General features: G+C 50.7%; 2 protein-coding genes across 4 annotated transcripts in view; both read right to left on the bottom strand.

Moving 5' to 3' along the window:
• Positions 1-293: 293 nt before the first annotated feature.
• Positions 294-1,706, bottom strand: TIGD3 (tigger transposable element derived 3). The gene has a single exon (XM_070426435.1). The coding sequence runs from the start codon at positions 1,704-1,706 to the stop codon at positions 294-296; it is 1,413 nt and encodes a 470-aa protein (XP_070282536.1).
• A 3,544-nt stretch (positions 1,707-5,250) lies between these two features.
• The window catches only part of DPF2 (double PHD fingers 2), a 30,389-nt gene continuing 12,128 nt past the window's right edge, over positions 5,251-23,511 (bottom strand). Inside the window, exons 1-12 of one of the 3 annotated variants that reach the window (XM_070427477.1) lie at positions 19,106-19,179; positions 13,670-13,830; positions 13,179-13,286; positions 12,697-12,860; positions 11,785-11,877; positions 11,566-11,644; positions 11,008-11,049; positions 9,832-9,969; positions 9,578-9,706; positions 9,321-9,433; positions 8,387-8,468; positions 5,251-6,546 (exon numbers count right to left, since the gene is read on the bottom strand). In XM_070427477.1, the coding sequence (XP_070283578.1) occupies positions 6,470-6,546; positions 8,387-8,468; positions 9,321-9,433; positions 9,578-9,706; positions 9,832-9,969; positions 11,008-11,049; positions 11,566-11,644; positions 11,785-11,877; positions 12,697-12,860; positions 13,179-13,286; positions 13,670-13,830; positions 19,106-19,137 (1,218 nt within the window). In that variant the 5' untranslated portion in view covers positions 19,138-19,179 and the 3' untranslated portion in view covers positions 5,251-6,469. Of the gene's footprint in view, positions 6,547-8,386; positions 8,469-9,320; positions 9,434-9,577; positions 9,707-9,831; positions 9,970-11,007; positions 11,050-11,565; positions 11,645-11,784; positions 11,878-12,696; positions 12,861-13,178; positions 13,287-13,669; positions 13,831-19,105; positions 19,180-23,511 lie in introns of those variants that run through there. The other 2 variants (XM_070427479.1, XM_070427478.1) reach the window with 2 other exon arrangements.

The following is a 23,511-nucleotide window of genomic DNA, read 5'->3' as shown; positions in this document are numbered from 1 at the left end:
CAAGGCGTCGGCCTGTCTGTAAAGCCCAGATTCCACCTTCCCTAGTCCCAGCCTCCCTAGAGGTTCAGAAACTACCTAGCCTAGCTTCATGCCCCTAACGCCACCCACCCCCTGGATCCCTCTTCTCTGGGCTTGGATAACTTGTTCAGAGCTTCGACTTGGTCTCTCAACTTGTCTACCTTTCGCAAAAGCTCCATTTCCATGGGAAACAGACCAGCCTCCAATCTGCCTTCTGTGAGGGCGTTTCCATGGGAAACAGGAGAGGAAGGGGCTCTGGAGAGCAGCAGGGGCCTTTACAGGCAGCAGAGCCGCTCAACCTCCTCCTCACAGGCATAGAACTTTTCAAACAGCTCAGGGGAGGTGCCATTGCACTCAAACCACCTCCTCAGGGTGCCCAGGGCCCGGAGCGCCTCGGCTTTGGTGGGCAGGGGCTCGAAGCTGTCCTCACCAGCCCCCTCATCTTTAGGGTCCACCTCCTCTTTGCACACTCCAGGCATGGGCTCCTCACCCTCCAGGTCCACAAAGCGGGAGAACTCCTCGAGGCTCAGGCCGCAGGGGACGGGTGGCATCTCAGAGGCTTTGTCCAGGGACAGGGGCATTTTGCAGGGAGCCAGGCCTTCCTGAATGAAGCTGCTTGCGATGGACTGCGGAGGCACCTTGGCCCAGGCAGCCGCCACCATGTGCAGAGTGTCCAGCACTGTGATGCCTGCCCCAGCCTCGGCCAGCGATGTGCCAGCCCTCTCGCTCTGGACAGCTGTCAGCTTGCCCAACAGACGGTGCCGGTAATGGGCCTTAAAGGCCCGGACCACAGAGTTGGGCAGGGAACGTGTGGTGCTAGCGGCAGAAAGAGGCAGGAGCCTCACATGGCAGAGCCCAGACAGGCCTGCCAACTTCCCCGCCACTTGGGCAGCCAACAGCAAGGCCACCTGTCGGCCCTGCCTCCCCATGTCCCGGTCAAACTGTGCCAACCACTCTGACCAGGGGATGCCCAGGTCAGGGTGGTAGGAGGCAGGCAGAGCCTCACTGCTGACCCCAAAGAAGCACCTTGGTGCAGCTTGGAGCCCACTGACCAGTACCCGTCGCTTCTCCGTGCCCCTGGTGTTGGCACACAGCAGCACCTGTACTTGATCACCTGTACCCACTGTGCCGGGCACTGCCCGATACAGCAAAGGCACTTCAGCGTAGCCAAAAACATCCTCTGGGGAGAAGTCTTTAAGGGAAAGAGGCAGCTGGGTCTGGGACGTGAGGCCTGAAGGAGGTGGCTCGGGGGGAAACGGAGGTGTGAGCACATGGCGGGCCCCAAAGCCCACATTGTTTCGGCGTTTCCAGCGGACCAGCCAGCCGATGCTGGGCACGAAATCCTGGCCCATGATGTCGGCCAGCTCCTTGGCTTTGTGGAGCAGCATGGGCCCCGTCACGTCCCAGGCCTTGGCCCGGGCGATGTGGTACCAGCAGAGCAGGGCCTCGTCGATGCTGCTGTACTTGGACTCCCGCTTGCGCTTGCGCTCCCTGTTGGCGGTGCCGCTGCACCAGTCTGCCAGCAGCTTCTCCTTATTCTTGCAGATGCGTGAGATCTGGGGCTGGGAGACCTGGAAGCGCCGGGCCACCTCCGACTGGGACATCTTGGACTCATCCAGGAGTTCCAGCACCTGGATCTTCTCAGCCAGGGAGAGGGCATGTAGCTTCTTCTTGCTGCTCAACTCCATGGCTTCTCCAGGGCACCTGTGGGGGAGAAAATTGGGCCACCTGGGAAAGGGTGAGAGGGTGTGAGGGCTGGGCTGAAAGAGGAAGGGACATGGCTAGGCTGAGCGAGCAGTGAGCTGGGCACTGACCCCGAGGAATGCCAGAGCACAGCTGGCGAGGGGGTGGCTCACTGGTCAGGGGAGGGGTGTCTGGGCTGGGGTTTGGTATTATTGGGGGACGAAGATGAGTAGGGCCAAGGGGACAGCTGCAGAGCCAACAAAGGAGTTTGGTGGGGGAACCTGGGGGTAGGGCTGAGTGGGGCAGTTGTAGGTCAGACAGTCAGGGCTGGGGGAGGAATCCGGGGGAGGAAAAGGCGAGTGACGCCTGGGCTGGATCTAGATAAGATCTTGGAAGGCGGGGTGGTGGAGTGGAGCAACAGAGTTGAGGTGACAGGTGTACAGATGACAAAGAGAGAGATGGATGGGGCTGGGTCCCGAGGAGCTAGGCGGGGCAGGGGTCCGGTCTGGAGAGTAAATGGGAGCACAAGGCCGAGAGGGCAGGTGCACAGAAGACAAAGGGCAAGAGGGGTGATGAGGCCACGGCAGCTGGAGGGCGGGTGTCACTAATGGGGGGGGGCTGGGGAGGGTATCTGGGCGCGGGCTCGAGCGCCCCGAGACCTAGGCCGGCCGGAGCAGGCTCCGCAACCTGGCCGGCGTCTTCCCGCCTCGACGCGGGGTCCGTCCTCCGGCCAGACCCGGAGTTCCCCGCTGGGCCTCCCCGCCTCCCGCTCCGCACCCACCTCAGGCGCTCGTCCCGCGGCTCCCGCCCTGCCCCTGCCCGTCTCCCCAGCCCCGGTCCGGGCGGCGACGGGAGAGGAGGGGAGGGACGGGTGCCACGACCCGGAGGGCGAAGAGGGCCGAGGGGCCGCGCGGCCAGCGAGCGGCGGGCGCGCGCACAGCAGGACCTCATGCGCGCCTCCCGCGCCGGGCTCTCCCGGCTGAGAAGACAGCTGTGCGGCCGCCCGCTCCCACCCGCCCAGCCCCGCCCACGACCAACCAGATTGGCCCTCAGCGACGACCGGTCCCGCCTCCGGCTAAGTCTCATTGGACGTCGCGGAAGTGGCGGTTCATCGAGCCGTCTGGGGGGCGGGGCCGGCTCCGCCGAGAGCCTTCGCGGCTCCTCCAGCAGCTGGGACCCGGCCCTCGGGGCCTGACGACCTCGGGGCAGCGTGGGGGCCGGAGAGCAGACTCGGTGTCCCAAGGCCTCCCTGGCCTCAGCTTCCTCATCTACCAAACAGGGCTGATGACCTCACGAAGTGGTTTGAGAAAATGGAAGCAAGCGTTTCACTGAGAGCCGTTACCATGGACAGCGCTGGCCTCAGTCGCAACCCGGCTACGGAGAAACGATTTGCCTGGGGCCAGTTCTGATTGAGGGTGTGTAAGGACTAATTTTCACTAGTTTGGGTACCTGTTGGCAAGATTCAAGTTTCTAAACCCAAGATGTATGAGCATTCCCTTCCTTAGTCACCTGCAGTTCTGCCTGGGCCTGTTCTATGCAATTACATGTAGGTACCTTCACCTGGGCTCCGAGGCCCCCGGCTCTCAAGCTCACCTGCTTCCCAGCGTCCCTTCCTTCCCTCACAGCTGAGTCCCCCTCTCTCCTCTCATAGGCTTCCCTCCCCACCTCAATCCTGCCCCTATCCTTCCGTGTCCCACCCTAAATATGAGAATGACACAGGAAACCCATCTCCTGCAAACCCAAGTTTCCTCACTCACTAGTATGCTTGCTATACTAGTAAAGCTCCCCCTTTTTCCCCCATTTCCTTTCTGCCCCTTAGGCTGCTCAGCCACTAAGGACCATTGCTTTAGTCCCTCTACTCCTGGCCTACTTCCGTGTGAAAGCTTGAGGACAGAGGCTGCGTTCTTGTCCTAACACAATTCCCAGCCCAGGGCACCCTGCTTACTAAAGGCTGTGGCCCAGGCCACTGTATTAGGTAACAGGGGCTTTCAGACTGTTCCAGAAAACCCTAAAGATATTTTGAGGGTTCATAACAGATTGATTCAAATCTTTAGTAAGATCCACTATGGAAGCTGTCTACATGCTGGCTTCAGGGAAAGAAAACTGCACATAACCATGCCCAGAGGAAGGCTGCAGTCCCGCATCCCAGCTGAGTTCATGCACACTGCACTCAAATGAACAGGCACGTGTGGCTGAGCTGCCTCTGCTCATGCTCATTACTCCTATGAAAAGCTTTCATGTGTCCCATCGTGATGTCAATAGGTTTCCTGTGTCATTCTCTCATTTACATCATAAGCTTCTGGACCCCGTTTTAAGTATCTCAAATTGCAAGGTCAACTGTTACCTGTCACCACTTGTGTATATAAGTTTAGCTGAATTTCTTCCAAATCAACCAAAATACAGAAGTAAATAGAATGCTAAAGTTGATTTAAACCCAAACTTTTTTAATCCTCACCCAAGGATATGTGCCCTGACCAGGAATTGAACCTGCAATCTTTTTGGTGTATGGGACTATGCTCCAATTGACTGAGCCACCCTGCCAGGGCTACAAATTTTGTATTAATCAAAACAACTTTTTTTTTTTAAAGTCCTCATAGATGCTACACATAACATGGATGAACCTTGACAACTTTTTTCTTTAAAACATATTTATTGATTTCAGAGGAAGGGAGATAGAAACATCAATGATAAGAGAGAATTATTGATTGGCTGCCTCCTGCACATCCCCTACTGGGGATAGAGCCCACAACCCAGGCATGTGCCCTTGACCGGAATTGAACTTGGGACTCTTCAGTCTGCAGGCTGAGGCTCTATCCACTGAACCAAACCGGCTAGGGCAATTTATTGTTCTTTATAACAAGGAACTGTTATAACCTGACTTTAGTAAGAAATTAAAGTACCCAACTTTCTATCTGTTTTACAGAATGGAGTTCATCAAAAATTTTAATTTGGAAAAAAAAAATTTAATTTGGGAGAAAAAATTGTATTTCAAAACATTAAGAAACAGTCCTGCCCTGGGTGGTGTGGTTCAGTTGGAGTGTCCTCCTGTGCACCGAAGGATTGTAGGTTCAATTCCCGGTCAGGGAACATACCTAAGTTGTGGGTTCAATCTCCGGTCAGGGTACATACGGGAGACAACTAATCAATGTTTCTCTCTCATGTCGATGTTTCTTTCTCTTGTCCTTCCTTTCTAAAATCAATAAAATAAAAAAATTAAAAGACCTCACAGTCTTAACACTTGGGTTGCGGGTGAATTTCCCGCCAAAATATAAGATGGCGCGTTAAAATGCCTATATCTTTTGAAGTATGGGTTCGATTGAAATGAAATATTTGGTAACACGCAGTTACAATCGGCCCGAGTTTACACGTTTCCCGCACTCCACCGCAAATCTATATGAACCGAGTTTAAGACGGCTCCCGCGGAGTGCGCGCAATTCACACGAGCCGACTTAACTCGTTTCCCGCACCCAAGTGTTAAGAAAGTTTTAGAATGAAGTGGCCTTCATAACCAGGAAAGGGATTCAGGAGATAAACCATTCAGTAGAAGGCTCTGTGTAAAAATGTTTATTTGTACTAATGTTTAGAATACGGGAACTAAAGAAAGAAAAAAGACACAACTCCAAAGCAACAGTGAATGAGGGCCTGCCCATGGCCAAGGGGAAGGCCACACCAGGGTGTCCTAGCGTGGAGTATCCCTCCCACTACTTCAGTGTTACCAAGCAGAAAACTGAGTTATCAGGGTGTGAAGACCTTACCAGCTGCTTGTGAGCGTGCAAGGGAAGAAAGGGATGTCTATGTGGCTTCCCTGTGACCCAGGACCCAGGATCCACAGAACAGGAGGCAGAGACTCTCAATTCAGTTAAGGGCAGGAGCTGAATACCCAGGTCCAGGAAGAACAAAAAGGGGATTACGGAGGTAGGCTTTTTTATCGAATTAAAAAACAGGCACATTGTCCAACATCTCCCTGTGACCCCCAAGCAGCTGGCCTGGACCCCTGATGCTTCCTCTCCCCACAAAACCAAAGGGAATAAGGAAGGGAAGCAGAAGATAGGAAATTCCAAGAGTGGGGAATGCTGCAGTCACTAGAGACCATCTGTTGAGAGTAAGCCAGGTAAGCACAAGAATTAGGGTGAAGCTGCTACTCCCCCCGGATGGGACAGGGTAGAACGCAGAGGGTGACCAAGAACCTACTGGCTTGGGCAAAGGATCCTCAGCAGCCGGAACAGAAGGCTGCAGAGAGCCACTCCGAGGGAAAGGGGTGGTGAGGCTAAGCAGCAGGAAGGGCATGGAAAGCTCCTCCAAGTTCTTCCTCAATTTACTCAGTTGCTCACTACCAGCTACTCCTGGTAAAGAGGTCCCAGCCTGACTCACCCCTGGGGGAAGGGAAAACCCTGGAGACCAGTGTGGAGGCAAAGCTGAGAGAGAAGTGAGCTATTTCCTCCCACTCTTTCTCAGTGGACACTGTGTGAACCTGTGATCATCAGGGCCAGGGCCCAAGGCAGGCAAAGTGAATGCACTTCATGGAGAGCCATGAGAAGCTGGGCCCACAGGTACACCTTGGGGCATATGTTGCTCCGTTCTCCCTGAGACCTGGGGCCAGAAGCAGTCAGAGCTGTCACTTTAGCTTGCTGCTGCCAAAGGCAAGTTGGCACCACCACCCCCCAGGTTCTCTGGACTTTTGAAAGGAGGAGGAAGGGAAAATGGGTTATGAAAAATAAGAGAGGAGAAACAGCCCTAGATGTTTGGGGGAACAGGGGAATTGGCCACATCAAGAGGAGTTCTGGTTCTGGTAGATGGAAGCTTTCTCCTTCAGCAGGTCCAGACACAAGTGGCAGCTCCAACTTCCTACAGTACAGAGAAGCATAATGGGGTTAGGATGGCTCCCACACAATCTTAACCTGCTGTCCTTCCAATCCCCACACATCTCTGGTATCAGAATTGGCTATAGGCAGGATGGGAGACGTTCTGCATAGCAAAATTTCATAGTTATCCTGAATTGGGAGAAACTGCTAGGTCTTCAAATACCATGAAAAATAATTCTCAATGGCGATGAAAGAATCACCTGGAGGCCCGGCCAGCATGGCTCAGTAGTTGAGCATTAACCTATGAACCAGGAGGTCATGGTTCAATTCTCATTCAAGGCACATGCCCAGGATCCCCAGTAGGAGGCGTGCAGGAAGCAGCTCATCAATGATTCTCTCATCACTGATGTTTCTCTCTCTCTCTCTCTGGAACACACCCACGCTTTTCTTCCCTCTCGAGTGTGCATCTTTTCTCTCCTAAACTCTAAAGGTCCACACAAGACTTGCTCATCAATTCCTATAAAGGAGGGGTTTAGCACAGAAATTTGGCCGGAAGGGGTCTTGTGGAGAGGTAGTCGTTTTTAACCAGGGGTGCAACAGGCAGCGGCAGCTCATCTGGGCTAACCCTTTCACTCTGTCCCCAAGGCCCCCCTTTCTCTGACTTTTCAGTGAGTTCTCGCAGCCCCACTGTGGGTCACTTCTTCTCCATAACATCTCTAGTGAGCCAATGCAGAGCACCTAGGCTCGCTCTATTGCCTCTTCTATCCTAAGCACTTCCTTTGTTTCACTGTCTCCAGTTTTAATAAACATACTCTCAAAATAAAAAAACAACAAAAATCATTCTTAGCTTGAAAGCTAATTAAACTAGGTGCAGCTAGATTTGGCTGTGGGGTAGTCTGCCAACCCCTGACCTAGAGCCTATGCCATCTGATGGCTTCTACGCTCCCCTACCCCCTGCTGTCTGCAGCTCTCCACTACTTTAGTGTCTGACAGTACTTCCAAAGGAAAGCCTTCTACAGTTAATATAGAATTTTATCAGTAAATTGATACTTTATGGTTAAAAAAGTAAAACACAGAACTCATTACTTCTTCCCAAAGTAGATTTCTAAACTCAGCATGACAGGTGTCAAGAACAGTTGCTAAAGACTCAGACTTTGTTAGTGGCCTGCTTCTCCTGGGGGGGGGGGGGGGAGGGGAGGATCACTATTTGACCTTACAAGTTAGCTTACATCACACAGTAAGTCACTCTCTTGCCTGGAATGCTGGCCCACATCCTCTGTGCATAGTAACAGCTTCTGGGCATTCACATCTCCTGAGTAAGCTCATGAATTCCTATAAAGGAGGGTTTAGCACAGAAATTTGGCCGGAATGGGCCTTGTGGAGAGGTAGCCACTTTTTGGTGCCATCACTGGTTTCTTCAAAGAGCTTCCATAAACGTGGAGCATTATTAAGCAAACTATTGAAGGCCCAGAGTGACCCATTCAGGCTCCAGGTTCAAGTCCCTTCCAGACTGGGTAGAAATGAACACTCAGATTTGTCAGGTTCAAAGAGCTAGTACCAAAACATCACTTCAGACAAGCTATGGAGTGTCTTTCCTGGACCAACTGGAGGAAAACAAATCACTCCTTGTGGCAATTGTTCTCTGCTCGGTGTCTGCTCGCTCTCGGACTGTTGATGTTGTGTTTGCAAATTTATCTGGTGATAATGTGCAATCATGATACATTTGAAGTTGAAATCCTAGGAAAGCATTCTAAACTGAGTGAAGGCAAAGTGCCTCCGCCCCGATTTGGAAGGATTATCCCTGATAAGAGAACTCATTTATTATACAGGTGATGGTCCAAGTTACTAATAACTGTTCTGAGTAAAAGATCCAGCCGACCTACCTTCCGGAGGCTCAGACATGGACGGGGTAAGACAGTACATGTGGTAGCCACGGTCACAGTCGTCACAGAAGAGCAGCTGGTCCTAGAGAAGGCACGACGGAAGAGGAAGGGAGGAGGTGAATAACTGATGGGCCTCAGGTAGGCCACTGGGGACAGATAGGAAGGAGAGCTATGTAGACACTGATGCTACTTCCAAGAAAGATGAGGTAAGTGGCAGGTAAGGACAGACATGGGCATCTCTGCATGAAAACCACTGGTGCCCAGCTCTACCCTATCAGCTGCCTAACTGATTTCATGGTCCCCAGTGTCCCCTACAATCCATTTTCCACAGAGCAGCAAAGTTATCTTTTTAAAATCTAAGACATGCCACATCACTGCCCTGATTAAACCCTCAGACCTGGTGATCCTGCCTTCCAACCTCATCTTCTACCTGCTCTCCCAATGCAAGAAGGCTCCACCCAGCTACACTGGTTTGTTCGCCTGGTCTTTGCTCTCGCTGTTCCATTCCTGGGAATGCCCCACCTCAAATCTTCTTGGATTGGCTCCTTGGTATCATCCAAACCTCAAAACCAACACCACCTCCTCAGAAAAGCCATCTGACTATCCAAGTCAGCCAGTTTCTCTCTGCCACATTATTGGTTTCATTTTCTTCATGGCACATCATAAAAATGTCGTTTCCTTGCTTATTCCCACAGGAATATAAATTCCATGCAACCAGGGACCTTGTTTGTCTTGTTTGGTGTGCTTAGTGTCTAGAACAGTGTCTGACACCACGTAGATTGTCAGCAAACACCTGCCAAAGAAAGTTCCACCCAGGACGCTGGGGAGGGGCATGCAGAGTTTGCCCCCTCTTACTAGGAAGCTCACTTTAGAGGGAACTGTGGAAAAAACAGTAAGAGCTGAGGAGTGTGCTTGGAGGGGCAGGGACACGCACGTCATTCTCGGAGGTGCCACAGATGTTGCAGCATTTGCACTCGATGCACTGCCAGCGGTAGGTCTTCACTGCTGCCATCATCACGGGCGTGAACTGCAGGCAAGACGGATGCCCTGTGGGGGGGAGGAGCAAGTAAAACAGGAGCTGGAAATGGGGGAGAAGCGAGGTGACCTGGCTGACTGTGACAGCCACTGGACAAGTCAAGAGCCTCTTGGGGACTGGGTGCTGGCTGTGGCAGCCCTTGCCCTTGGAAGTACCTGAGCGGCCACAGTCAGAACAGGACACCAGCTCCTCGGGCTGTCCTGTCTTCTTGTTGATTTTTGAGTCCCCCAGGCAGAAGTCGCAGTAGTTGTTGGGCAGGGCCAATCCATCGGGACCCTTCTTGGCTACAGCGAGAAAGAAAGAACTCTGATACCCCTGGGGGCCTTGAGGTCCCTCACCATCCCCAAAAGGAGGGTTTTTCATAACCAGGCCGACTCCTGCTTGTCCCACTTCTGACACCTCAGCTTACATTTCTGCTCCTCGGACCTCTGGGAAACGGGGGTGGGTGGCTGAGAGTCTTCCTTGTCCTCGCCCTCCTCCTCAGCCAAGTGGGAGTGGGCATAGTGATAACTGAGGCCTGGTCGGTTCTTGTAACGTTTTCCACAGACTGAGTGGGGAGAAGATTGCAGAGAAAGGTATTAGGATCCGAGAGTGCCACATCCCTCTCCCTCTAAGCTGTGGGCTCCACCTGAGGCAGAGACAACCACCCCACCCCAATCAGCTCTATTCTGGGACAGGCCTTTAGTGGCGGCTGCTTCTCCTTGGTCAGGAGCATCGGGCCCTGGGGCTCTCCAGCTTCCATGGCTCTTCTCCCTGCTCAACCCCAATCCATGGCCACCTCTACTCTTCCACATTAGCTGTCTGTGAGACTGAGCCCGGCCCCATCAACACTTGCCCTGGGAATAGTCTGGGGAGCTCCAGGTCAGGAAGGAAAGGGAATTTCTATAGTCTTGCAATATGATAGGGAGGAGAGGAGAGGTAAGAAAGATAATCCAAACTTTCCCCCACCTCTTAGTAAATGAGGGAGGCTCGTATATATACCCCGTATATAACACGGAGCCCATCTCTGCCCAGTGGATAAAGGTTTAGGGCCCAGGTCTCTTGGGGATAACCTGTCAACTGAGTCTGTAAGGCAGCTGGCCCCCAAAGAAATTCAAAGACACTCCCAACCAATCAGTGCCCTGCCCAACCCCACCAACCAGCAAGGAAAGCGATCTCCACGAGGCACCTTGGACTTTTGAGCAGTGATACCAAGAAGAGCCAGGGAGCCAGCAGGAAAGGAGTGGGAAGAGGATGGGAGGAGGAGTTGGCAGGATGATGGGAACATTAGCTCACCACCAAGTGGCTGTTTGGGGGAAAGGGGAGCAGAGGGATCTGTTTGTAACGGGTTTCTTATAATGCTTTTGAAGCCACCCCATGCAGTGGGCCTGAGCAGCCCTAGCAGCAAGTTTGTGGGACACAAGCAGTGGGAAAGGCAGCTTCCAGGACTGAGGATTGGAGCACAACAGAAGCCCATTGCTCCCATCCCCAAGCCATTCCAGAGATTTTTAAACCAGCATCACAGGAGATGAGAAAGGCAAGAGGAACAAGGGAGGAGGGAAAAAGGGATAGGAAAACCAAAAGTCTGAAAAGTTGAGAGAGCTACCTCTCTGGGGCGCTTTCGAGGTATGCTTTTGTTTGAAACTATCTGAAAGACAGAAAGAAAAGTCATGAGAAGAAGGCCTTGATATACTTGAGACAGGAGCAGCAGCAGCAGGAAAGCGGAGCAAACGAGAGAGAAACCTCAGCGGCGATGGTGCTCCCAGGGTGGAGGGACAGAAGTGGGAGGTCAGAGCAAAGGGGGAGAGAGAACAGACGTTGAAAAACTTGGTGTTGGACTTCTGGGGCCCTGGCCTGACTGGGGCCAGCAGACCTGGATGCCATCTATCAAGAGGCTGATTCTGCCTGCTGTGCGTGGCCCCTTCACCAGCCCCCTCCCCCCCAGGGGATAGCAGAAGTCTCTCCCAGAGCATGCAGGTCCCACCCACCCGGTAGCAGAATGCAAGGCCTCCCTGAGGTCCCAGAGGAAATCAGTCAGCAGGCAGGACAAGAGTCCAGGCTTGTTTTACCGCTCTGAGCAAGAACACAGCCCTCCCTCCTCTCACATCCTGAGCAGGAGCTGGGTCCAAGGCAAGGACTACCCACCCACTCAGGAGGCACTCACTGTCACAGGCATAGGGCTTGTCTCGGTCCTCTAGGATGGAAGCGTCCAGTTTCTTACGGGCACTGCTAACACCTTTACCCTGCCAAAAAGGGCAAAAAGATGCTCTTACTAACGTGTCTGGGCCTAAGGAGTTTAAACTCTCCTGGAAGTGGCTGCTAATCTCACTTGAATCCACAGGCTTCCCTGCCCCAGGCTGTAGGCAGCACCTTGGCCCCTCACCTTGGATTTCCCTTTACCCCGACGCTTGGGAGTGTCTTCTTCATAGTCCTCATCATCGAGGTCATCCAGGAAGTCATCCGGTTCTAGGATCCGCTGAGTGGATAGGAGGATTAGGATTAGGATGGGCAGAAATAATGTACGTCCAAAAGTTCCCCCACAATGGCGGTGGCAAGGCTACCAGACCCTCCTTTGTGACCTGGTCTCTCCACTCTAGCCTCATTTCTCACGGCTACCCTTCAACACCCTATAACCCTGCCCTTCTCCCTTCAATGTTTTGGGCTCGCCCTCCTCTGTGCCACTCATGTTGTTCCCCTAGCCTGGAATGCCTTTCCCACCATGTTTCCATACAGATTTCCGACACCCCAAGTGACCATGCCCTCTCCTGCCTCTGATCTGCTGCCCCGGAAGCACGTTTATCGGTGGTCCCCTTCCAGTGCTTCACTTACTAGATTTAGAGCCTTCCTTCTTAACTGTGTGGACTTATGGGGAATTTTTGTTAACTGCTGTTTCAGCCTCTCTATGTGAAATGGGGACCACAGTACCTACTTCATAAGGTTGCATAAACTGGAGAAAATGATGGAAAAGCACTTAGTACTGTGCCTGCAGTAATTTTAGCTCTTACTATTTTTATGTATAGTTTTATGTGCCTGTTGGCAGGGACCAGGTCTATTTCACTTATGTAACCCCAGACACCCAAAAACTTTTGTGACAGATGAATGAGGGAGAGTCTGAACTTAGAAGGAAAGGAGCGGGAAAGACAGTGAAGCTGGTCAGTACCCAGCACTAATTAGGGACTCAGAACTCCGGGGCCTGCCTCCTGGCCCACAGCTTGCCTCCATTCTGATTATGCCTCTCATGAGGAGAAGGCTCCGTACCATCAAAGCTCCCTTAGCCAAAGTGTGAATTTTGTACCTTCCGTGCTCGACTGTTGGTCACAGGAAACTCGCCCAGGCTGTCATCATCAACTCGGGGATCTGGGGCACCTCGCTTCTCCAGGGGGTCAGTGCGCAACAGAGCCTCTAAACTACTGCCATCCTGAGAGATCAGCCCCTCCTTCTTCAGGGTCTGGTCTGTGTCTGCAGGCAAGGTCAGGATGAGGCAAGGCTCAGAAGGGCTGAAAGCAGACCGCACTGGTCTATAGAATGCTAGGCCAGCCACGGGCCAGTCACTGTCTTCTGGTCTCTGGCTGCCCAGGAACCAAGACACCCTAATTCACTTGGCACCATAAATTATCTGTTTATCTGTCTCTTCTATTAGACCGAGTTCTATAAAGAAAGGATCACATCTTATTCATTTTGGTATCCTCACAATCTAGCATTAGGACTGGTATATAACAGATCAGCAGGCCTACCATGCAGCAGGCCATGACCCTGCTCAGGAAGGAGTGGGCTTACCTGGTTTAATAGATGGGAAAGAAAGTCTTGGGTCCTCAGGAGGGTGGGCTCGCCGCTTTTTCCGCCAGCGCCGGGCAGGGTACGAGTACAGCTGCCCAGAGGCCAATCCTGTGGAAGGAAGAGAGAGAAGTCAAGCCCTAACCCAGTTCTAGAAAATAATATCGAACACTTTCTAGATGAATAGGCTCCATGAGTTCTAGAGCAAAGGAAGAATATGGGCAATGCCGGGGGCGGGGGTGGGTGGGGTAATTTATAGAAAAGAAAAACAGATGTGAACTCAGGGGCCTGGGCTAACACAGAACTCTGCAGAAGCCCAATAACAGCCTCAGTCCTGCAGAAAACCCAGGAGCTGGTATGAACCTGTCTGCTGCTTCATGAATATGAAGACCATATCCATCCATGTGGAAAGCAGCAGGGAAACCCTCTCAGCCGGCTCATCCCTAAAATGAGGAAGCTTCTTCTTCCTTGTGCTCCTGAGTCTGAACCCTCACCTGGACCCCGGTGTCGCTTTTCCATCCAGATGTAACAGTTGCTCTGGGCTACTCCGGTCTGTGAGTCCAAGAAAGGCAGGCGCACGCTGCGCTCAGCACAGAGACGGGCATTGTAATTGTGGCACTGCTCCATGGCATCTTTGTAGTACTGCTCCCCAAGGCTGCGGGAAAGACAACAATCAGGAGTGTGTCTATGTGTTGGGGGTGAGGGGCAGGGCACAAGGTGCTGAACTATCCCTCACCCTTCCCGTTTGCTTCTCCAGAGGCTCAAGAGTCTGGGAGACTGTTGCTTTGGTTCTATCTGCCTCCATTTCTGCCTCATGGGACACCAAGCCCCTTCACTAAGCCATTACAAGAAAAGGCACTTTACAAATAAATTACTATTGGGAACACATGATTTCTTCATGTGTCTAATCAGACTTAAGTGTAATTCACAAAGAGAACAAACTAATGTTTATTTTGGGCCTTTCATGAGTCCAAACCCCGAGGCACTCAAGATGCTATTTTTAACAGGGGTCAAGAAAGAAATAAGGAAAAAAATGCTATATATTTCTCTTAACCCTTATACTCTAAGAAGCAGTGGTTAGCTCCTTTTTATAAAAGCGGAAAAGAGTTCAACAAGGTTTGGGAGACGCAAACTACAGTATATCTATAAATGAAATTCTATTTAGCCATAAAGAAAAAAGAAAGTTCTTCATGTACTGATATTGAATAATCTCCAAGACAACTAGGAAAAAAAAAAAAGCAAGGTAAGGTGTTGAGAAGTGTTACAGGATGCTACCATTTATGGAACAAAGAGGAGGAAAAGAAACTGTAGGCCTCCAGGGAGAAAAACCAGGTGACTAGGGGACTTATTAATTCTGTATACTAAGTTTAGAGTCCATGAAAAACACCTGAAAAAACCTGAACTTCCTTGAAAACTACGCTCTCTTTTTTTAAAGGCTATTATTTTAATTTACCAACATCCAACATGTACTTTGTTTTTGAACATATAATTGCAGAAAGTAATGATCAACTTTACTTTTGCAGGGAACACTCAGTTATCTCAAATTATATATTGCAAAATTATAAAGGAATTACTAAACCCACATTAATTCATGTTGATATAAATTTAGGAGATATGCACATAACAAATTTTTAAAAATGGGTGTAGTAAATTAAAAGTAAATAGTAATGGTGCTTCTGTTCCTAAAATATGATACATTGGGACATGTTCCTTAAAAATGTGCTTAGAGCCCTAGCTGGTTTGGCTCAGTGGATACAGAGTTGGCCTTCGGACTGAAGGGGTCCTGGATTCGATTCCAGTCAAGGGCACATGTCCAGGTTGCAGGCTTGATCCCCAGCAGGGGGCGTGCAGGAGGCAGCCAATCAGTGATTCTCTCTCATCATTGATGTTTTTCTCTCTCCCTCTCCTTTCCTCTCTGAAATCAATAAAAATATTAAAAGTAAAATAAAATATATTTGATTGGCTGCCTCCTGCACGCCCCCCACAGGGGATGGAGCCCACAACCTGGGCATGTGTCCTGACCAGGAATCAAACCTTGATCTCTTGTGTCATAGGTCGATACGCAACCACTGAGCCACACTGGTTGGGCTCAATTTGAAATTGTAATCAAGGGTAAACCTTTAAGTGGTCTAAAAAGCTGGAATACTGCACAGTGCCAGGGATTATCTGGTTCTAAGCATGTATATTAGAAACAATGTTGTTCTCATCCTTTAGGGCTTACTAAGCACTTTAGCCCTGGAGCTTAAACGATAACAATTCATATTTATATATTTGATCAATCTTAAAATAAACAGGGCAGAGATGACTTCTTTCTCACAGTATCTCCAGTACCAATGAAGATGTCTGGGCATCTTGATTTGAGTTGGGAGTAAAAAGACCTGACTTGGCTGAAAGTCATCAAATGTGAACATTGAGCCAAACCATGGGATCTCCAGGTCCTCTGCTATAGACAGGGGAAGCTGGACTAGATAAGTTCCAACATATTCCAAGAGAGGAGACTCATGAAAAGCTGAACAGAGTAAGCCTGTGTTGCTTATGTCCCTATCTTGAGCTACATCAACAAACGCTTCTGGAATCTGAGGGGGGTTTCACCGAGCAGCTGCAATGGACCACTTAGGCTCAGCTTAGCATGTTGCCAGCAATTGAAAGTCACCCCACACACAAGGCGGTGACACCACAGGACAGCCTGGCGTGCTTCAGCGAGCTGTGGTGACTGTAATGTGAGGCAGGCATAAACCTTGTGTTGGAGTGGAGGAATGAAACAGGCTCACATTTGCTGGCCTTTAGGAGGCAGCCACGTCCTCATAATACAGAGGAAAACGGGATAAACAAGGCTGAGTGCAGCAGCTCCTTTGTTTCTGCTGATGGGAATTGATACTGACACTGCAAGTCAAATGGAAGTAGGGCCAGACTGGCTGAGAGCTGCAAAGGCAAAGCAAGGAGGCTGGTAACAGTGTGAGAGGAATGGATGAGAGATGGTTACCGAAGTTCTTATGAGTTAAGTGAAATTTCAGAAGGTGGGACAAAGTGTCTTGTGAGTAAGAGAGGTGGGAATAAAACAAGTTGTGGGGAGAGAGGACCTGATCAGGACAGAGCACGAGAGAATGAGAGAGCTCTGAAAACTTAAGAGTCCTATCACGAGAAATTTCAAGCTAACTTTATTCTCTTAATCTTGTTACCTAACAGGTTTCAAAACTAGTCAGCAGCCACAGATATTTACTACTATTATTTTACCCTAGTAAATGCCTTAGAGATTGTTTTAATTATGACACCACATTTGGAGGCACACAGAATTTATAAATAGGAAAATTCTTCCCCCAGAACAAGATGTAAGTCAGAGGCAGCTGGTGTGGCTCCATTGGTTGGGCATCGTCCTATGCACCCAATGGTCTCAGGTTGGATTTGCCTGGGTTTTCTGGCTCGATCCCCAATGGGGGGCATGCAGGAGGTGGCCAACTGATGTTTCTCTCTTACATTGATGTTTCTATCTCTCCCACTCCTTTCCTCTCTCTAAAAATCAAATTTAAGTTTTTTTTTTAAAAAAAGATGTAAGCTAGAAAAGATGATCTAGTAGTCCTGACCCTGATGTATAACCTCAGCTGTCAGAAGACTAGGCACACCATGGTCAAGAAAAGCTATGGAAAAGCATTTTTTTCCAGGTGGGAATGGTACTGAAAGAATGGAACCCCTTTTAAAGGGAAAGTTCTGTAGGAACATGTATTGTGATCCACAGCCCTCTGCAACTAGAACCAAGGAAGACAGTGTTGGTTTCTCATTACTGGTACTCAGGAACCAGTGGCTGGTGACCCTCCCAATCTCTACAGCTCTTGAAAGAGAAAGAAGATGTCATGCTCTATTTAAATGGGCAACCCCTTACTTCTAACACTACACAAAAGGGTTGGCAACCCTATTTCCCTGAAGAAAGTCTTTCAACATAAAAAATCTCACTACAGCCTGGCCAGCGTGGCTCAGTGGTTGAGTGTTGACCTATGAACCAGGAGGTCAGGGTTCGATTCCTGGTCAGGGCACGTGCCCGGAGGCAGCCAATCAATGGTTCTCTCTCATCACTGATGTTTCTATCTCTCTTTCCCTCTCCCTTCCTCTCTTAAATAAAAATATATTTTTAAAAAATCTGCCAAAACCGGTTTGGCTCAGTGGATAGAGCGTCGGCCTGCGGACTGAAAGGTTCCAGGTTCGATTCTGGTCAAGGGCATGTACCTGGGTTGCGGGCACATCCCCGGTGGGAGATGTGCAGGAGGCAACTGGTCGATGTTTCTCTCTCATCGATGTTTCTAGCTCTCTATCTCTCTCTCCCTTCCTCTCTGTAAAAAATCAATAAAATATATTTAAAAAAAAAAAAAAGATAAAAAATCTCACTACATAATACTCTCAAAATCTAGGCAAGCCTGACATTCCCCCAGTATAGTAAGATTTCCAAGGTATTAGCTGTATTTTTTCGGGAAGCACGAAACCTGTGTAAGACCTCCCCTTACCATGGGATGGGGGGAGTCAACAAAGAGAAAGGCAGACAAAGAAAGAAAGAACATCCGAATCGGGAAAAATAAGTATACAAGTGGCAGATCAACAGCATCGTTTCTACATGGAGGGACATGTCAGTGTGCAGAGAGAGCGGGGGAAACTGGAGCGGGCAGATCAGAGAGAAAGACAATAATGTTGGGAGGATGGATGGCTGAAAGCAGGGGGATCCAGCTAAAAGCAAGTAAAAAAAAACCCAAAACACAAAACCACAGGGGGAGGAGAAGGCACTTAGCTTAATGGAAGTGGGAAAGCATTGGGAGGAAAAGGCTGGGGCAGGCTGGGGCAGGCAGGGAGGGAGGAGAGGCAGCTCCTCTCACTGAAAGGCTCCTGGGGAGAGTGGGCTCGGCCCCCCACAGACAGACAGACAGACAGGCAGAAGCGGTGAGTCCCTGCACAGTTCCCCAGCCTCTCCCTGGCCATCCACTCGGCACCCCAAAGCCCCGACTAGACACCTGGACCCGCTCAGGGTTCCGACCCGGCACCAAGGCCCACTGAAGGGGGCCGCTCCGCCCGCCCCGCCCCGGCGTGCACCCCTTTCTACACTCCTGCAGGTTCCTCCTCGGGGAGGAGGCCGGTCCAAGCAAGTCCCAGAGCATCTGCCACTCGCAGCTCCCGGCCTTTCTCCGTTTCCCCAGCAACGATGAACCTGAACTCTGCTCGCCACCTGCCCGCACAGGGAGCTGCCCGCCGCGGAGACACCGGCCCTTCGCCGCTCCAGGCGGCACCGCTTCGGTCCAGAGCCCGGGTGCGATGCCGGGATGCGCCGACGCAAGGCCCTTCCCCTGAGGTTCCTGCCCTTGTGTTCCCGGCTCCTCCACACATTCCTCCCGGGAATGTTGTTGGTGTTGGGGACCTGATACCCAAGACCCCCACCCCCACGTCACGCAGCTGTTCAGAGAAGAAAAAAAAAAAAGTCCCGCGATGCTGAACCGCGCAGAGCTGCCAAGCCGGCTGCTTCAGGGCCGGCGGCGGGCAGCCAGCGGGAGGGACCGGTGACCGGCTCCGCGGGGACCGGGTCGGTCCCGGGCCGCCCTCGCCAGGCTCCCCGGACTGCGGCGTCTCGGGAGCGACCCCGGGACAGTGTCTCTCGGACGCAACACGGGCGCCACACTCTGCAAACCGCCGGCTGAAGGAACGCTCAGACCGCACGGCCCCGCCAAGCCCAGGGCGGCTGCCCGCGAGGGGCTCCCGAGTGCCCCTCGGGGCCTCCACAAGTTTCCAAAGAGGCGCAACGTCTTCTCCGGACCCTCCGGCTGCCCTCCCCCGGGGGGGTCCCAACACGGCCTTCCCGGCACGTCCCTCTCTTCGCCTCGTCCCTTCCCGCGCCACCCTCCCCTCCCCGGCCCCTTCCAGGACCGCCCGGCCAAGGAGAGAAAGAAACGGCCACTCACAGCTTCACCACATTCTCCACCACGGCCGCCATCTTCCCTGCGCCTCTCCCTCAGGCCGGGAGGCCCGAGCCACAGCGCGCAGGCGCGGGGACCTAACGGGGACTCGGTTTCCTAGTCCCTCTGCGCAGGCGCCGCCGAGCGCGCGCCCTCGAGAGCGAGCAACGGAGGACGGGCTCGCGAGGCCGAGGAGCCCGCCGCGCAGGCGCAACGGACGGACGCGGCGCGCGCCCCGAGCCGCCCGCTCCAGCCCCGCCTTCTCCATTGGGAGGAGGGAGGAGGGAAGGAGGGGAGGCGGGGAGGCGGGGAGGCGGGGAGGCGGGGAGGCGGGGAGGCGGGGAGGAGGGCAGGCGGGGAGAGGGAAGGAGGGGAGGAGGGTCTGGCCGGGTCAGAAAGGAGAAAGGGTGGTTGGTGAAGACTGGCCGGCCCTTTCCCTAACTGGTTTGGCTCAGTGGTTAGAGCGTCGCCCTGCGGACTGAAGAGTCCCAGGTTCGATTCCCGCCAAGGGCATGTACCTTGGTTGCGGGCACATCCCCAGTAGGGGGTGTGCAGGAGGCAGCTGATCCATGTTTCTCTCGCCCCCTCCACCAGGTTCTGAGCTTCCCTCCTGCACCTACCCCCCTTTCTGTACCACTCATTTCTCCTGCACTGTCAAATCATGCACATGCGTGTACAAACATGGCTTAGTATCCTTTAAAAAAAAAAAAGCAAAGCCCTACCTTGAGTCCATGTCTGCCTTCAATTATCACCCCATTTCTTTCACCTTTTCATAGCCAATGTTCTGTTTATACTTCCTATCTCTGTTGACTTATTTCCAAGTCTTTCTGCCTAATTGAATGGGGGTTTTGTTCCCACCAAGTCACTTGAAACAGCTCCTAACAAAGTCATCATTTCAACAATTTAGAGATCTCTTCTCTGTCCTCAAGAGCCTGTCAACTCTCATGGCACCAGTGACCAGTCTCTCCTTTTTCCAGCTTTACTCCAGGTTTCTGAAGCATGCACCTGGCTGTCCCATCACACTGTCAGCCCAGCAGTCTACTTTCTTGACTCTCTGTCCTCTGTTCCACCTATAACTATCAGAGCTTGGTTTTTGGTCCTTGTCATATACCTATTCCATCAATTCCAAGATGAACACATCTCCTGCCCTCTTGCCCATTTTTAATATTTCAGAATCAGGACATGTCTCACCATCAGGGTGCCTTAAAATTGCTTGGCAAATGAGAGCTGTGAGATATTTGTCATTATCTACCTTGAACCAAACTTGCAGAATAGCTGTCAGAACTCAATATACTCTTCTACCTCTGGGAGCCAAATGGTTGTGGGGACAAAAGGTATCAGTGCCGGGAGCCGGTCCATCCTTGCTGCTTGACACAGTCACTGCAGGGGGGAGGCATCTGCGCAGCATATGTTTCAAGGGACCTGGCGTGTGTGGCGTGCTGTTCTTAATGTGTTTGCTCCCCTTGGCACTGTGTGTTTTGGCCGGGGTCACCTCTCCGAGAAAGGTTGTTTCCCCAGGTGGGGATTTTTCCCTGAAGTTAGGGAGGGAATAAAACCTCTTAACTAAATGCCAGGCGGGTAGTTAATCACTTGAACTACAAACAATCACTCTTAAGCTACATAATCTCCCTGGAATGGAGATAAGAAATGCCCTAACCTTTGCAATAGAAATTGACAGGATTAAAATCAACTGGTATAAATACAGATGTAACAAGACAATAAACATCAGATCCTAACCAGAACTTGGCTGGAGATCCCAACCAGAGCTTTGGCTGGAGATCCTGGCTAGAGGTCCTGACTAAGCTGCGGATCAACTGAAGGCTGTCTCCGTGTCATTCCTTCTTCGCCGACTCCGTCCACACCTTTGGGGACCCCTGGACCTGCTGGGGTTGGACCCCAGCATATCAGAGTTGACTCCAACCCAGGAATCAAAAGTATGTGATATGGCCTAAATGTTTGTGTCCCCCCCAGCGTTCATGTTGAAGCCCTAACCCCAATGTGATGGTGTTTGGAGGTAGAGCCTTTGGGAGGTAATTAGGTGGAGATAAGGTCATGAGGGTAGAACCCTCATGATAGGGATTAGTGCCCCTTTAAGAAGACAGAGCCCCAGCCGGTTTTGCTCAGTGGATAGTCAGCCTGCGGACTAAAGGGTCCCTGGTTCCATTCCAGTCAAAGGTACGGACCTCGGTTGCAGGTTCTATCCCTGGCCCCATGTGGGAGGCAACCAATCAATGTGTCTCTCTCACATCGATGTTTCTCTGTCTCTCCCCCTTTCTTCCGCTCTCTCTAAAAATCAATAGGTAAATATCCTCAGGTGAGAATTAACTAGAGGAAAAAAAAAAGATGTTGCTGTATTAAATATACTAGTGGCCCGGTGCACGAAATTCATGCAGGGGGGTCCCTCAGCCCAGCCTGCACCCTCTCCAATTGGGGACCCCTTGGGGGGTGTCCGACTACAATATGGAACTGCTGGCTCCTAACCGCTCACCTATCTGCCTCCCTGATCGCCCCTAACTGCCTCTGTCTGCCTGCCTGATTGCCCCTAACCCTCTGCCTACCTGCCTGATTGCCCCTAACCTCTCTGCCTGCCTACCTGATTACCCCTAACTGCCTCTGCCTGCCTTTCTGATTGCCCCTAACTGCCCTCCCCTGCCGGCCTGATTGTCCCTAACAGCCTCTGCCTTGGCCCCCACCACCATGGCTTTGTCCAGAAGGAAGTCGGATGGCCGGTAGACCTGGTCTAATTAGCATATTACCCTTTTAGTAGTATAGATAGATAGATAGATTAGTATATTACCCTTTTAGTAGTATGGATAGATAGATAGATTAGCATATTACCCTTTTAGTAGTATAGATAGATAGATAGATTAGCATACTACCCTTTTAGTAGTATGGATAGATAGATAGATTAGCATACTACCCTTTTAGTAGTATGGATAGATAGATAGATTAGCATATTACCCTTTTAGTAGTATGGATAGATAGATAGATTAGCATATTACCCTTTTAGTAGTATGGATAGATAGATAGATAGATTAGCATACTACCCTTTTAGTAGTATAGATAGATAGATAGATTAGCATACTACCCTTTTAGTAGTATAGATAGATAGATAGATAGATGGCAACCCAGCACTGACTGCAGGACTGACTTTCAGTCGGTCGAGCTTTCAGTTGTTTTGGATGTTATGGACCCTGAGTTTTTATATATTAGGATAGTTTCAAGAAGAAGGAGAAGGGGAAGGGGAAGGGGAAGGGGAAGGGGAAGGGGATATCTCTCTCCATGAAGACACAACAGAAGGCAGATGTCAACAAGGCAGGAAGTGGGCTCTCACCAGGAGCCAAATCCGCTGGCGCCATGATCTTGGACTTCCCAGCCTCTAGAACTGTGAGAAGTAAATGTCTGTTATTGAAGCCACCCAGTCCACGGTATTTTGTTACAACAGTCTGAGCTGACTAACATAGTATGCTATCAATAAAGCTGAACATTCACATAGTCTATGATTCATCGTTTCCAATTGTGAATCTACACACCAAGAAGAAAATACAAGAATGTGCACAACAGCATTCATTGTAATAGCCCTAAACTGGAAACTTCTCAAATGCCTACAACAGCTGAATAGATTAAACAACAATGAAAAGAGCAAACTATTGCTATACAATAACATGAGTCAATCTCAAAAACTGAATGCTGAATAGAAGAAACCAATTTTAAAAAAGGACATCTTGTACGATTCTATTTATATAAAGTTACATAAACAGACACACTATGGGGCTACAAGTCCGGAGAGTGTAACCTTTACAGGACAGGGACAAGGAGGGGCATGAGTTGGCTACTGGGGTGCTAGTAATGTTCCTTTTCTTCGTTACATAGGTTTGTTCACTTCGTAAAAATTAATTGAACTACACAAGATTTGTGCACTTCTCTGTATTTATAATTCAATAAAAAATTTTAAATAAAAGGTATTAGTATTAATAAGTAGGCTAGTTCTATCTCATTGGAAAGGCAGTTTATGAGCCCAGCATCAATGGCTTTCAGTTCTTTTAGGGTCCTTTTAAGAAATGCTATCTCACTGAATAATAGGTACTCTATATGCTCAGAACCAGCGGCCAGTCATACAGTGTTTCTCTTGCAGACAGAAACCAAGGAGCGGAAGTAGGGGGTGCAGCCACTTGCCATCTGAACTAAAGACTTTTGCAAAATGTTTCCTGTGCCTGCAAGTCGGTTCTGGCTCTGGCTGATCCAGAGCCTTTAAGGACCAAAGGGAGTTATGTTGCCACCAGGGGGCACAATATGGTTTCTCTAAATTAGGAGCTGAGCTTGCCAATGGGTCATTTTGCATTCTACATCCACTGGGCAAGAAAGGAAAAAGGGGGGACTACTATCGGCTGGGGTGATTGTTACTAATTGAT

Source organism: Myotis yumanensis, unplaced genomic scaffold, assembly GCF_028538775.1.
Source record: "Myotis yumanensis isolate MYYU_CA2020_CCGP unplaced genomic scaffold, mMyoYum1.0.hap1 SCAF_10, whole genome shotgun sequence".
Lineage (NCBI taxonomy): Eukaryota > Metazoa > Chordata > Mammalia > Chiroptera > Vespertilionidae > Myotis > Myotis yumanensis.
This window is presented reverse-complemented; position numbering and strand designations above follow the sequence as displayed.